The sequence below is a fragment of the Haliotis rubra genome, unplaced genomic scaffold, assembly GCF_003918875.1.
Source record: "Haliotis rubra isolate DU_JTF1 unplaced genomic scaffold, ASM391887v1 Scf89, whole genome shotgun sequence".
Taxonomy (NCBI): domain Eukaryota; kingdom Metazoa; phylum Mollusca; class Gastropoda; order Lepetellida; family Haliotidae; genus Haliotis; species Haliotis rubra.
Genome location: NW_025767623.1, coordinates 1977720 through 1993945, shown reverse-complemented (window position 1 = coordinate 1993945; position 16226 = coordinate 1977720). Strand labels below are relative to the sequence as shown.

The 16226-nt window shown below is 43.7% G+C and overlaps 1 protein-coding gene and 1 long non-coding RNA gene across 2 annotated transcripts; both read right to left on the bottom strand.

Moving 5' to 3' along the window:
- Window positions 1-565: 565 nt before the first annotated feature.
- Window positions 566-1165, bottom strand: LOC124263604 (NAD(P)(+)--arginine ADP-ribosyltransferase 2-like). Its single transcript, XM_046698256.1, has one exon. The coding sequence runs from the start codon at window positions 1163-1165 to the stop codon at window positions 566-568; it is 600 nt and encodes a 199-aa protein (XP_046554212.1).
- Window positions 1166-1264: 99 nt separating this feature from the next.
- Window positions 1265-9553, bottom strand: LOC124263611. The gene is made up of 4 exons (XR_006894896.1): window positions 9451-9553; window positions 8107-8157; window positions 5804-5829; window positions 1265-1381 (listed from the first exon to the last, which is right to left on the bottom strand). It is a non-coding gene; the product is annotated as an uncharacterized LOC124263611 (long non-coding RNA).
- Window positions 9554-16226: the final 6673 nt, after the last annotated feature.

Genomic DNA, 16226 nt, shown 5'->3' with positions numbered 1-16226 from the left:
ATTTATTTTTGGGGAGAGGGTGTCGAAAAAAACCCTGAACTAAAACAACTGACTAATGTGAAATAGAAACTGAATTATACAGATTATTTTATTACAACTGACTAATGTGAAATAGAAACTGAATTATACAGATTATTTTATTACAACTGACTAATGTAAAATAGAAACTGAATTATACAGAATATTTTATTACAACTGACTAATGTGAAATAGAAACTGAATTATACAGAATATTTTATTACAACTGACTAATGTGAAATAGAAACTGAATTATACAGATTATTTTATTACAACTGACTAATGTGAAATAGAAACTGAATTATACAGATTATTTTATTACAACTGACTAATGTGAAATAGAAACTGAATTATACAGATTATTTTAATCGAAGGGTTTGCACTCTGACATTAAACATTTGAATTGACAGTTATATATTGTTCAACTGTCTTGAAACGGGCTAAAACTATTACCTGTCAATCAACTTTTGCAACCATGTAAATGTACATGACCAAATGAACAAGTGTATAAAGTGGTGCTGCGCTTGAACTGTTAGATTTGCTAATATCAATATCTAACAACGACATACACCACTAAACAGAAGTAGACAACGTTCCACTTCATCTGTTGCGGGACGCATCCACTCGCGGCTTCACGGATTACGTCTAACGGCTGTCTACAGCATCGGCACGGCCCTCCCGTGGATCGTCGTCGACGACCTCCGCACACCTCCCCAATACTCTTCAGGTAGATGAGTGGGCCTTTGTTGTCCCTGGCGACGTTGGTGACTTTGAAACTTTCATAGGGGGGGATCAAGACTTCTTCCTCCCGAGGATATACCGAAAGTCTGGCAATATCAGCGCCCAACTTAACTCCCTCCAAGTGAATAAGGGTGCCCGTGCCGTTGCGGAAATTCTCGGCTACAGATTTTTTATATGAGGTCGATGTGTATCCAGGGAAACTCATATCGGTTCCGTATTCGATGGAATAAATCTTCTCGTCACCCCTATACAGGTATTCCGGAAGAGTTTGCTTCAGACGTATCTTCTCAATTGCGTTAATAAGGAGGTAATGAAAGACCTGGAATGACTTGTCGTATTTGGCGATGTCACCCTCTTTCAGTATTCTCTTGAATTCTGTGTGTACATAATTTGTAGTATAGATCATTACTGCCAGGGTTTCTTCATCCGTCAAGCCGAAGGACTTCCCCGCATTAAATGATGCATCCCGACCCGGGAATTTCAGAGTATAATTGTGTGCCTCTTGAAAGATGTGAGTCGTACTGACCACGTCCATCAAGGTCGTGTCCAGCTTCTCAAACTCGTCTTTAGTAATTGAAGCAGATATACTGTTCTTTCTAGCGGCCAGCTCAGAGGATGCTCCCTGGAAAAATCAAGACTTGTGTAAAAATACAAAGGTTATCTTCACGAAGTACAGGTGTAGGAAAAAGTGTATACTGAGATCAGACTTTATGCATACTTTATATTTGTTTGTTTGTTAGCGACGCGCTTTGCAGTATTAATAATAGTCGCTTTTTACGACAAGCATGGGTTGACGAAGATCATTTCTAAACCTTGGGCCATGTACAATGTCCCCTCCAGTCAGGGCACGAAAGTAGTCAACAACGTCTCCCTGGGATCTTTTTCAAGATGGCGGCACTTCCGGTGGCGCGATCCAAGATTGCGGCACTTCCGGTGCATTTCAAGATCGCGGACGCGTTTCAAGGTTGCGGACGCGTCTCAAGATGGCGGAGAGAACGCATTTCAAGATGGCGACGGACGGGGAAGAAGAGGGAGGGAGGGATGGAGGGAGAGTGGTGAGGACGATGTAGGCCTAGAGAAGCGTGTTGTTAAAGCTTTGTCAGCTTTCTTTTGAGCGGGATGAAAAGGGCCTGAAAAAGGCCGTTGGAATTGGTGGGTGAGACATCACCGAGGCATGGCATCTATTGTGGTGATGGCGGACCGCTGGAGGAGGTACTGGTGGAATCGTCCATGGGTTCAACAAAGTCAAAGACACGTTGTAGTAGAGTGTACTTGGTGTCTATGCGATCATGAACGAGGAGGACCCTGTCATTGAGTAGAGCCAGTAGATGTTTGCTTTCACGTTTACTCACTTTCTTTGGCGGTTCACTTGGCTGGTTGGTGGGAGCTGGGCGTTTCTGAGTCTTGTTAGAGCAGTTCATACTCTTATGGTCCTCTTTACCACAGTACCGGCAGGGGTGTGGGCAGTAGTAACTGCGATGGCCTTCGTTTTTTCCACAGTTGAAGCAGGTGTTGTTATCGTGCTTGTTACTGTCGTTGGTCTTCTTTGGACATATGTAATGACGATGGCCATGAGCACCACACTCGGTACAACCCATCCGAATCACGTTTCGGCGCATGGAGGACCTCCAGGGGGAACACATTATGGCCAAAGTGGAAAGAGTACAGCAAAGTAACCACGAATTGCATATCGATGACACCATTTACTTACTACACGTAGACGATCCGGCTCTCCTAGGCCAGGGACACGGACGGGCAACACACATTGTTGGCTTAAATGCCTTCCTGGAAAAGAAGCAATGCATTGTACAAATCAAGAATGATGACCAACTCTGCTTTGCCTGTGCCCTGATCGCGGCGGGTTACCATGAACACAAACCCGATCCTGTGACCAAGGAATGGACCAGCAAATGGCGGTACATACGTAACGAAAAGAGACCAGCGGAGTTGAAGGCCGCCAAGGGCTTATTTCGTCAACTCAACATTCCAGAAGGCCCTTGTACAGGGCATGCAATGTGGGAACTGTTCGGTCAACGTTTGGCACCCTACCACCAATTCCAAATCTACTCCCAAGATGTGATGAATCGTCTCCTGTACAAAAGTGAAGTGTCTCAACCCACCAAGATCCTTCACTTGTATCATCACCATCAACATTACGATGTCTTTACATCCATGCCAGATTTTACAGGTTATCCCTTCTTATGTGAAATCTGTGACCAAGGATACGCCCACGCTGAAAATCATCGCTGCAACCAAGGATTTCGATGCTACTGGTGTCGATGTCGTGGATTCTGTGGCAACGTGGTCAGTGAAGGGCTCTCCTGTCTACAATGTGGCGGGTGGTTCCAAAACCCTTACTGCTTTCAACGGCATCTGACGGCCTCCGCCAAGCAACCTAGCACTGGCTGTGTTACGTCAACATCCCGACATCGCCCAAGTGGTGACCCTGTGGGAATGCGATTTTTTGAAGCAACAGAAAGAAAACACTGATCTGAGAGCGTTCCTGACCACACTGCAAGGACCTCATGCCTACATGCCTGAACCTTTAGATCCCAGAGATGCCTTCTTTGGAGGACGCACAAACGCCACCACATGTACCCTTACATGTGGCACTTATCCCCGTGGGGCATCCTGAGATCAAAGATAATCCTCCTGTGTCTGACTTGTTCGGGCTACATGGGCTCATCCAGTGCCGAGTATTACCACCCACCGACCTCTATCATCCTGTTCTTCCTTAAAGTGTCCAGGGCAAGTTGCTATTTCCTCTGTGTCGTACTTGTGCTGAAGAACAGCTGGGTGCTTCCTGCCCTCACAGGGATGAAGACCGGATTGACAAGACCGAATACATCAATTCCCCTCAGAGGTACTTTGCCCTCCTCCTGGATGAACGTTGTCAGGTGAAGGACGTGCACATCGTTAACGAGGACCTTGTGTGTGTCACTTACGAACCTCAGCCAGCATTCAGACTTTTGTCTCGCCAGGACCCCAAAACTATGGCTACAAGCTACGTCATCCTCAATCTGACAGTAGTGTGGGCCTCAGCAAAGTCCGAGAATTTACTCTGAATCACAGGGCGAGGCAACATGTCAACTTTGACAGCATGAAGAACCTCGTCTGTCGGAGGGATCAAGCCAGCATCACTGTGCCATGCCCACACAAAATCATTCGCAGAGGTCTTCGCCAGGGCAACACGTTGCTGTCCAAGAACACCACCAAAACCTATCGCTTGGTCTACATCAAACGTCGAGTCCGGTATGACTCACAAGGAATCAACATAGAAACTCTCCCCTATAGCTACAAAACGTGACCTAGGGACAAATACCCATGAACCTTTTGTTGTAACACATGACATGCTCTGTTGATGATCTACTGATGTTTAACCAATATCCTGTGATTGCACTGTTCATCCATAAAATGTTATTTCAAATTCAATGTGGTGAGCCGTCTCTCTTCAGGGTCATATCTGGTGGATGCCATGGTCATCAGCCGAACCATCTTTTTTTTTCATCCTGTTAGACACAGACCAGGTGGATGCAATGGTCACCCTCCCAAGCAACGCCATCTTCTACTTCAATTGGTGGTGACTGCATGATGAGAACTGCCAAGACCCACGCTGAACCTGGTTTATATAGACGTCACCCTATGACGTCACCCTATTCTGTCCTAAGAGTGGTGTGAGGCAATATGCGCAAGGAGGTGTGTGAGATCATTTGTTGGAAAACATTATGGCGTGACACTAGGTTCATCATATAGGGTGGTGTGAGGTAATTTGCGCCATGAAGCCATTTTGTTTTTTGGATTGATGGCGTCACAGGTTTTCTTTCATTAGGTTTTGCCCATGGGTTTTGCCCATGACGTCACACACCCTATTACGTCACGCCACACTAACGCGGCGGCCAAAAGTGACGTCATCAACCTCAGCTATATGTTGAGTATGTTACAGTATAGGAGGTACGAATGCTACGAGGAAAGTAACGAGATCTTAGGCTTACGAGAGCTTTGTGAAACGGGGCCCAGGTTTTCCAGCTCTCCGCATCAGTGGCTGACTGAAACTGGAAGCATGCAGTCGTCTCCCGCCTCCGCCTCCTTCCGTTGCCGCCTATTCGAAACAGATGACGACAGTTATCTGCACTGCCCCATGGTGACCTGTACCGAGTGTGGTGCTCAAGGGCATAATCATTACATATGTCCAAAGAAGACCAACGACAGTAACAAGCACGATAACAACACCTGCTACAACTGTGGAAAAAGCGAAGGCCATCGCAGTTACGACTGCCCACACCCCTGCCGGTACTGTGGTAAAGAGGACCATAAGAGTATGAACTGCTCTAACAAGACTCAGAAACGCCCAGCTCCCACTAACCAGCCAAGTGAACCGCCAAAGAAAGTGAGTAAACGTGAAAGCAAACATCTACTGGCTCTACTCAATGACAGGGTCCTCCTCGTTCATGATCGCATAGACACCAAGTACACTCTACTACAACGTGTCTTTGACTTTGTTGAACCCATGGACGATTCCACCAGTACCTCCTCCAGCAGCCCGCCATCACCAAAATAGATGCCATGCCTCGGTGATGTCTCTCCCACCAATACCAACGGCCCTTTTCATCCCGCTCAAAAGAAAGCTGACAAAGCTTTAACAACACGCTTCTCTAGGCCTACATCGTCCTCACCTCTCTCCCTCTCTCCCCTCCCTCTTCTTCCCCGTCCGTCGCCATCTTAATGCGTTCCGCCCGCCATCTTGAAACGCGGCCGCCATCTTGAAATGCGGCCGCCATCTTGAAACGCAGCCACCATCTTTAAACGCGTCAGCCTCTTGAAATCCGTCCGCCATCTTGGATCGCTCCACCGGATATGCCGCCATCTTGGATCGCGCAAACGGAAGTGCTGCCATTTTGAAAAAGATCCCAGGGAGACGTTGTTGACTTCATACAATGTCCCATCCAGTCAGGGCACGAAGATATGCACGCAACAAATGGCCAAGCCTATCTGTGACGTCATCAAGTACATGTGATCTATTTTAACAGGGGACCTTGATACTTACCTCAGTCAAGAGTAGATACTGTCCACCTGAAATAATGAAGGTAGATATGGTGAGTGATTAAGAGGGATTGAAGTGAGTTGTCTTGGACGCCACTTTGAACGATTCGATTGAACCGATAGTATATTCAGTAAAGACTTGGGCTATATGCCCCTCGTAATCATTTTACACTGTATACATGATAGAAAATCCATTGAAATATACATATTTTTTACATTAACAAAAAGAGGCTGGACAAAACAGTTCGGTACTTACATGCATAACTATATGTATTTACATAATTTTGCAATACTATCTTTAGATGGGATCAATATTTTCATAACGCCCAGTTTCAATTTTTAATTTATGATACGAAATTCGTAACATAGTACCTCACAGTGTTTTGATGTAAAGCATCTAAGTATATTCATATCCAAATTCACATTTGATATTGATGTATAGCCATAATTTGCTACTTGAAGTAATGTCATGATGCCATTTTTGAAAAAAACAATCAATTAAGCGTTGCTTAAAATGACAACAAAACGAACTAGCGTCAACACATCCTGGGTCACACCAAACATATCCAAAACCATATATAAATAAAACATTTTTAACATGGAACACCCAGTTTTGGATGCCATTATTACACTGTGATAACAACAATTCATAGGTTAATTTAAGGAGACACTTTTATGAACAGTATTATTGTTATAACATAGGGTGTCAGATTGATATGAGAAACATACAACCCCACAGGAATAAATAAATAAAAACACATCTCTCTCTATAAATAAAGGTTTACCACGATGGCGAAACACGTACACATGGTCATGGTACCGATATATGTTAACAGTGAGTGAGTTAGTTTTACGCCTCATTAAGCAATATTCCAGCATTATCACGGCGGGGGACGCCAGAAATGGTGTCTCACACATTATACCGATCTGGGGATTCGAACTCCGGCCATCGGCGTGTCGGGCGAGCGCTTTAACCACTCGGCTACTACACCGCCCCGATATACGTTTACAAACTGTGGGTACAGATTTACGTATAGCATAAAGCCATATATGGTTAAAAATGATGTAATAAAAATTAGTACTTTTCTTCCAGTACAGATGGTGACGTGACGTCACACATTAATAGTATTATCATAGAAATATGGGTCTCAGCTTCACCAGGCTCTCTCTGGGGATGATATTTACCATTTGACATTAAGGATCACTGACTGACGCCTCAGCAAATCCTAGCTTCATTATAGATCAGATAAGTAGAATTGTCCATCAAGTCATGGTCAGTGTATTCATAATCAGACGTGTCGGAGATACGAACCCAGAATCACGAGTCACTGCTACGCTCAAGGGACACAACTCTGTACAAACTATTTCTGTGAATAAGATGACCTGGGGGACAAGTGTAGGACTACTGTATTGCCCAGGGGGAGCTTACCGTCTCTGTATCGTTGTAATGTTACTGTGTATTCTGAGTAGAGGGGCAGATATAACATTCCAAGAGAAACAGATTGTGTAAATGGTACATAAAATGCAATCGAAGATGAGCTGTGCTTTGTTCTCGTATGCCCTTACTACAATGATTTAAAAATAAAATATCTACCGCAGTATTACATTTCCCAATACGTGTAAATTTAAGCTGTTCATGAACACTAATAACACAAGTAGTTTTCGTGAACTTGGTATGTATATCCACCATGCTTTTGTACATAGAAAACATACGCCTGCAAACATTGCGATTTGATGCCATTATCTCTATCTGACTTTGCACTATAGGACTATGGCCTCTTCAGTACTGGGATAAAAGAGATTTGACTCCTGTATAGCTAAGCATAGCGAGTGACATGAAAGAGAAATGCTAGAGTCCAAATGATATTACTATACAATGATAAATGCAGGGTGACTGACAAGTCTTGTATGTTCAAAGTTTCAAAGATTTATTGTCGGGAGGACATGGCAGAAGCATGTTGTGGAGGCTGTCATCTTGTTTCCAACCAAAACATGAACTTGTATAACATTGGGAATGGTATACGGAAAGTGAAAACTAAAAGGGGAACAAAATTAACCTGAAGCTCTACTATATCTTTCATAGCAATGACTGGACCTTCTTCTCTGGGACATAACAAGTAAAGCACACTTAAATAACTGAGTAACGATGTCGGTATGGTGAAGATTTCTGTTGATACCCATATGCATTCTGACCACTAACACAATATACTCCTGAAATTGACAGCTGCGATTACCCATTAGAATTACTACTTTCAAAAGCGAGTCACGGAGTTCTTGAAAATACTATACTCACACACTAATACTCACCAATTAAACACACAATAGCAAAAACCGCGTTGGAAGCCATGATGTGCGTACCTGAAAATAGAAACAAAATTATTTATCATTCTTCACATTCCAAAACAGTCCTCTCTATCAAACTCATGTCTTAAATATTTCTAACTGGATATTTAGAGAATGGACCAGAAGTCCACAAAGTCGATTTCAAAGGCTTATTTAGTTAATGCAAAAAAGGTACAGAGCTGCTTTGGTTCCGTGACGAATCATGTTTTCTGCTTCAGTGCCGTGACGGAAAGTCAACGTTTTAATCACAACTGTGTCGCCCAGGTTTACCGATATGGTGATAGTGTCATGATGTGGGGAGCTATATCCTACATGCAGCAATCTAACTGTTTGCGCTTTCAGGGCAATTTAACTGCTATTCGGTTCGATACGAACTACTTAGGATTCACATGGTTCCGATCATTGACCGCCAGAGGGAGTTGTTCCAGCAGCATTCTGCCAGGCCTCACACAGCACATGCCTCTATTCGATATCTTCAGAGTGAGAACATTACAGTGCTTCCATGGCCTTCCAAATCGTCCGACCTCAACCCCATCGAGCATTTGTGGGATGACCTTGGCTGATGCATACGTGAACGTCAACCATATATCTTATGAACGCACCATCATTTCTCTTGATCATCACCCCTACACAACGTGCACAACGAGTGTCATTCTTCATTTTGACAGTTTTCGAGAAGGTCGATAAATCACTGTATTACAATAATTTTGACAATAATCTTGCATCACACAGTTGTTAGTGTTTGTGTCTAGCTGGGTTTTTTGTTTGTTTGTTTGAAAAAGAAAATCGTACATATGCACATTTCGCGTCATACACCAATCATCTTTCAAAAAGCTATAACTGTACAAACAACTATGGTCATAAGGAAGTACAAGTGGTGATCCACTCTCAAAACATTCATTATTATCAGATCAACATTGATTGACTCCGATATATCTCCCAATTGTTTTCAATTGTTAATTAAAAATGAAGTTCCCCTTCTTTAAAAAGTATAATACAGAAGTACAAATAGAAGTAGAGCAATAATTACAGACAAAACAATCAAGTGTAAGTAGATCGATCAGCAAACCTCTATAGCCATGTTGTGTAAAATACCAATCTTTATCATTCAAATACAAGGAAAAGTGAATTGGGGCTACAGATTCCCCTTGTCTGATTCCAACATTACAATCAGATTTCAATTGATATCACATTCGCCTTGATACCATCATTCATTTATCAAATTAGTAAACATTTTGTCACATATATTTAACGAACAACAAGCGACAACAAGCAATGTTCTGCAATTTAAATGTATATTTTACATACCAAGGAAAGATAGAGCCGAACTTGATATGAATGTAGAGGAAGGCTGCGCAGTTACCTGACCACCTCCACCTTGTCTACCAGCGTGTTTGCCGCACCAACAAACACCTGTAGCTATTATACAAATAGGCTCCCAAGGAAAGGCCTTTCATTTCCCAGGAATTCAAACCAGTGGGCGGGATGTAATTATACATATGCATGTTTTGCAAAAATAGTATCCAAGTATGCATTGTCACAACCGTGATCACAGCACAGTGCATTGCTGTGACCCCATTAGTAATCTACATCCTGATCATTATATAATCTACATCCTGCTCATTTACCCAGTTCTACAAAGTGCGATGAAGATTTTCAAGGGGTTCATGTCAAAATTACTTTGGTTATTGAAACTAATATATCTGTGTTCATGAGTTCATATATGAAACCGTCATCCTCCATTATGTATTTGGCGATGAATGGAAGATGGGTGGACGTACGGATGGATGGAAGGACCGTTGTATAATTAAATGGACGGAAGGATGGATGGACAGATGGATGGGCAAAGTGAGGGATGGACAGAAGATTTTTGGAAAGCAGCTTTTTAATAGTTTTTTTTCACAATCAATCATTACATTTACAGTACGGAGCGTATATTCATTAACTCAGCTATCAATACAGGCAGTGTGAACAGTATGGTGTAACAGAAGCAGAGAAATGTGATTTCAATAGGGTAAGGTAGGAAATGCTGACCCTTTAACAAGGGTCACTGCAAATCAACTCAAGCTGTTTTTTGTCCCCCTTATTGTTTCCGGTATTCGTGATAGCACATGATATCCATTACTTCCTGACACATTCTCCCCGGGAAAACTACTTCAACTGACCTGATGCACCAACTAGCACTCGTCTCAAATACCCGATATCGTCACTAATCGCTGATAAACACATGTTCTGTCATCATATTTCAGTATGTCAATCACTGCATTGTATGGTCCACACTCGATACTTCAAGAACGCCGTTACAGAGCTCTAATATTGCTCAGTGAGACGTCAAACACACACATTTTCGTAATAGAATCAAAATTGTACAATCAAGTCCGCTCCCTTTTCGTTTAGATGTAGTTGAAGGGTTGCAATGTACTGGGAGTGACAGGGGTACAGGTTACTGGTGTATGGAGGGGAACAACAGTGTACTGGTAGTGACGGGGGTACAGGTTACTGGTGTATGGAGGGGAACAACAGTGTACTGGTAGTGACGGGGGTACAGGTTACTTATGTATGGAGGGGCACAGTGTACTGGTAGTGACAGGGGTACAGGTTACTGATGTATGGAGGGGAACAACAGTGTACTGGTAGTGACAGGGGTACAGGTTACTGGTGTATGGAGGGGCACAGTGTACTGGTAATGACAGGGGTACAGGTTACTGGTGTATGGAGGGGAAAGCAGTGTACTGGTAGTGACGGGGGTACAGGTTACTGGTGTATGGAGGGGAACAACAGTGTACTGGTAGTGAAGGGGTACAGGTTACTGGTGTATGGAGGGAAGCAATGTACTGATAGTGACGGGGGTACAGGTTAGCACTATATGGAAGGGCACAGGCTATGGAGGGGGTACAGGTTACTGGTGATGTAGGGGCACAGTGTACTGGTAGTGACAGGGGTACAGGTTACTGGTGTATGGAGGGGCACAGTGTACTGGTAGTGACAGGGGTACAGGTTACTGGTGTATGGAGGGGCACAGTGTACTGGTAGTGACAGGGGTACAGGTTACTGGTGTATGGAGGGGCAACAGTGTACTGGTAGTGACAGGGGTACAGGTTACTGGTGTATGGAGGGGCACAGTGTGTACTGGTAGTGACTGGGGTACAGGTTACTGGTGTATGGAGGGCACAGTGTACAGTGTACTGGTAGTGAAGGGGGTACAGGTTACTGGTGTATGGAGGGGAACAACAGTGTACTGGTAGTGACAGGGGTACAGGTTACTGGTGTATGGAAGGGCACAGTGTACTGGTAGTGAAGGGGTACAGGTTACTGGTGTATGGAGGGAACAACAGTGTTCTGGTAGTGACAGGGGTACAGGTTACTGGTGGAGGGGCACAGTGGAAGGTAGTGACAGTGTACAGGTAGTGATGGAGGGGGTACAGGTTACAGGTTACTGGTGTATGGAGGGAAGCAGTGTACTGGTAGTGAAGGGGGTACAGGTTACTGGTGTATGGAGGGGCACAGTGTACTGGTAGTGACAGGGGTACAGGTTACTGGTGTATGGAGGGGCACAAGGCGCGCGTCACCGCGGCCGGAGGAGAGGCACCCGCAGCCAGGGCACAGGTCATCATGCATGGAGGGAAGCAATGTGACTGATGACAGGGCACCACACCAGTGCATGGAGGGCACAATCATAATTGACAGGGCACAGGTTAATGATCTATGGAGAGGCACAACAGTGACGGCCAGATTAACAGATAGAGGGCACAGTGCAATCATAATGGACAGGGCACAGGTCACTGATGTATGAGAACAGTGTACCAGAAAGACAGGGCACAGGCTCACTGCATGGACGGGGAAGCAACTGGTAGCATGGGAAAGAGGCCAGTGGTGCATGGAGGGACAGGGAGACTGAGAGTGATAGGGCACAGGTTACGGGCATGGAGGGACAGTGACTGGTAGTGGACCACAGGCACTGTGCATAGAGGGACAGTGCAATCAGAAGGATAGGGCACAGGCCACGCATGGACAGAGGACACAGTGACTTAGAGTGACAGGGCACAGAACCTGGTGCATGGAGGGACAGGGCACCAGTGACACACTGGCATGGAGGGAGACCAGTGACGGGCACAGGTCACTGCATGGAGGACAGACCAGTGACAGGCACAGGGCACTGCACTGAGACCAGGGCACAGTCACTGGTGGCTGAGGGGAGAGACCAGAAAGCCAGGGCACAATCATGCATGGAGGGAGCCAATCAGACTGATGGAACAACCACACCACACAGCATGGACACACAGAAGCACAGTATGGAGGAAGAGACACAGAAGCACACAGACACACAGGACACACACACAGAAGGAGGCACAGGAGGCACAGAAAGGACACACACACAGTGGACAGACAGACAGAGGCACAGACCAGACAGAAGGAGGCACAGAATGGGGTGAAAGGAAGGACCAAGCACAGGCACACAGGCACACAGTGGAGACCATGACACACAGGAAGACACAGACACACACACACACATGGAGGACCACACAGACACACGAAAATGGAAGGAGGAGACACACACACACAAGTGGACAGAGGACCAAAGACATGGTACACACATGTGGAGAGACAGACACACACAGTGGACAGACAGGAACACAGGCACAGAAAAGGAGGAAGCACACATGGAGCACAGAGCCACTGATGCATGGCCACAGACCCCACACACAGGACACACACAGGACCAACGGTAGTGGACACAGGGACACCAGGACAAGCACAGTATGGGACACCAGTGGACACAGTATGGAATGGACACACACAGTGGCACAGTGGATACATGGACACAGGAAAAAAGGACATGGAGGTAGAAGAAAAGAGCCTAAATATGGAATGGAAATAGTGGATAATGAAATATAAATAGCCTGGAAAAATATGGACGGACACATAAGGAAGATAGTGAAAGGAATAAAGAATGGACACGGAGGGAATGGATGGAATGGAAATGAGAATGGAATGAAGGTGAAATATAATGGAGACTGGATATCACGACAGGACATGAAATGAACATGGACAATAAGGATAATGGATTTATGGGACACGAATGGACACACACTGGGGTGGTAGTGAGCCAAAGACATGGTGGCATGGAAACGGAAACTTAAAGGCAGTGGAAGGAATCAACTTAAATAAAGACAACTGGTGGATAGAATAACATGGACACACAGACAGGAGGACATATGGATAATGGTGGATATGGACAATAATATGGACAAATGGATATAATGCCAGTAATGGAGGAAAGGAAGGAATGACAGTGGATATGGATGGACACGAAGGTATGGATACTAATGTGGACACACATAGTGGACAGTGGTGGATGGACACACAGTGGAGGCAGTGGATGGAAGAAGGTGGTGAAAGGACACAGGAAGGAAGAAGGAATGGACAATGGACAGGATGCAATGGAGGATATAAATATAGGGACAGGACGGACAAATGGAAATGGAAGATTCATGGACAAACAGAATGGAATGGACAGCCCAGTCTCAAGGCCATCTACAACAAAGCTGGGAAACGACAACGCGCGCCTCCTATGTACACCCGAACATCCGGGCACAGTGCTTGACAAGACCGGAAACGACAACTGCGCAAACTCAGTCATAATTTGAAAATCTTGATTCAGTTTGGTCTATCTGTTAACTTCTGCTATGTTGATTGTATACCTCTTGTTGTTGTGTGAGTATTACGTAAAAACAACTCTTGTGTAAACAATTTTGAATATAATTTGTATGATATATACTCATTTTGTAACTTTGGGACATTTTAATACACTGTAATCCATTGAATCGTGATATGTTTTGTCGATTAAGAGACAATCATTCCTTAATCAAATTTACTGGCAAGGATACAAACTTAGTTCCATTTGGACCAAATAACTTCTGTACATAGTCACTTCGGATACAAATGAAGATATGATAAGTTAGTATGTTTAACTGACGTAGTATTCGCTGCTATGTTTCCCTACTCAAAGTCAATATTAAATCTTCTGTCTGTGTGATACATTGTGCACATACGATATGTTATACCATATTAACTCCGCTCAGTGTCAGTATTAGACGACGTAGATGTGATATATTGTATACATATTATGTGTTGTATTTCACTGATATTAACTCTGCATCATCCTCAGTGGCTATGAGAAACCCAGTGTGTGATACGACGTGATATAGAATACCCCAGATTACCTGCAGTAACTGCTCAGGATCAGCAACTTCAGAATTTCAACACAAAACGAAATCGGCGCAAATCACAGAACCAGTTTCGCCGATCTGGTTAGTTTAAAATTATGAAGTTCGATGTCCCAAATCCCTCGTAATTTCAACATAGTTTTGATTTTTTTTCCCCACAGCCTATTGCAAATATAAAACCACCGAATCATCGATCAATAATAATTCATTTTTAGCTTGAATATATCTCATATATCGGGGTTCTGGTGATAAACCATTTACACAACAGATGATCTTTTTTCAACAGTGATACCTGGACAGACATACCACTTATCATTACTCGCCAATTGTGATAATTACTTGTTTAAGAAGCCATTTACTCCAAGAAAAAGTATCTCCAATTTTCTGAAAGTTTTATTATATATTGGTGGATGTCAAGACGTGGCAATAAACCTCAAACTCTACGTAACAAAAACGATGTGTATGGAGGCATGTATGGATCTGTCTCCGAGTCGCGTGCGTTTACTGTGAACAGAGGTGCTGTGAACTCTTTTGGTTTCATACATAACGAATCCGTCTGCTCCAGGTTTAACGCTCATGTATATAAATATTGCCCACAAGTTAAAGTTTCCCTGATTTACGAGGTTTAAATATGGTGAAGTGAATATTGTATTGAGCAAAAGGTGCTGTGACCTTGCCTGGATTAACAACATAACGAGTCAATGCTGCCTCAGACTTAACACTCAAGTAAATATTGTTCGCATGCTGAGATTTCCAGATTTACGAGGTTTTAAGTATAGAGAAGCGAATCTATATACGCGTTTTTAATCTTTTTCTATTTCACCTGTCTAATGTTATTCTCATCTGTGTAATAAATTATTGTATTGTATACTCATGCACGCTTCCGCTATTACATCTACTTGTGTGTTATTGTTATGTATGTTAAGGCAAAACAGACATTTTTTATCAGACATTAACGCATTTTAAAAGTGGTCAAATACAACACATTATATATATTTGGGATTACACTTTCGCTGTAAAGTATCGATTCTAATATCTCTGGTTGACACTCTCACAGTCCGGCACCTAATCGCCAGAACACAACGTCAGTCATCTTACCCACTCAGCCATCTAACCCACTCTGCCACAGTTTATGTACGATGGCGATTAGGTTCCCTGATTCTGAGAGCGTGGGTTCGAATCCCAAATAGGACTCAACCAAAACCAAAGTTTACACAAAGCGACATTGAGGCTATGACTGTTGGTAGCTCATGTTGACTGAAAGGTTGGATCATTACAGTGAGTGAGTGAGTATGGTTTTACGCCGCTTTTAGCAATATTCCAGCAATATCACGGCGGGGGACACCAGAAATGGGCTTCGAACCTGGGTTTTCGGCGTGACGAGCGAACGCTTTAACCACTGGGTTACCCCACCGCCCCTGGATCATTACAGGGTTAAGTTGGATGGTGGCGTAGCCTAGTTATTAAAAGGTTGTCATCTTAAGGATACCTCTTGCTACTTGAATATTTATTAATAATCGCCTTCTTCTCTGACGATCTTGACGAGATTTTACGTGCGTTTTCCGACATCTTCAGGTAATTATTAGTTAGGTAATGTGATAATAAATAGCTACGAGAAAATAATATATTGATGGTAATCGACTTTACTTTTAAACTCTGTGTCTACGTTTAACTTCAAGTTTCTGACTTTTCCTTCTCACGTTTTTCAGCGAAATCATTTCAAATGTCACCAGATTTAGGGAAGCAAGGTTAAATTATATATACAAGTTCAGACAACTGGCAGCCAACCCGTTCACTGAATCATGTTTGGTCTCTTCACGAATTCTGAGTGCGAGGTCATTGTAAACCTGTATTGTA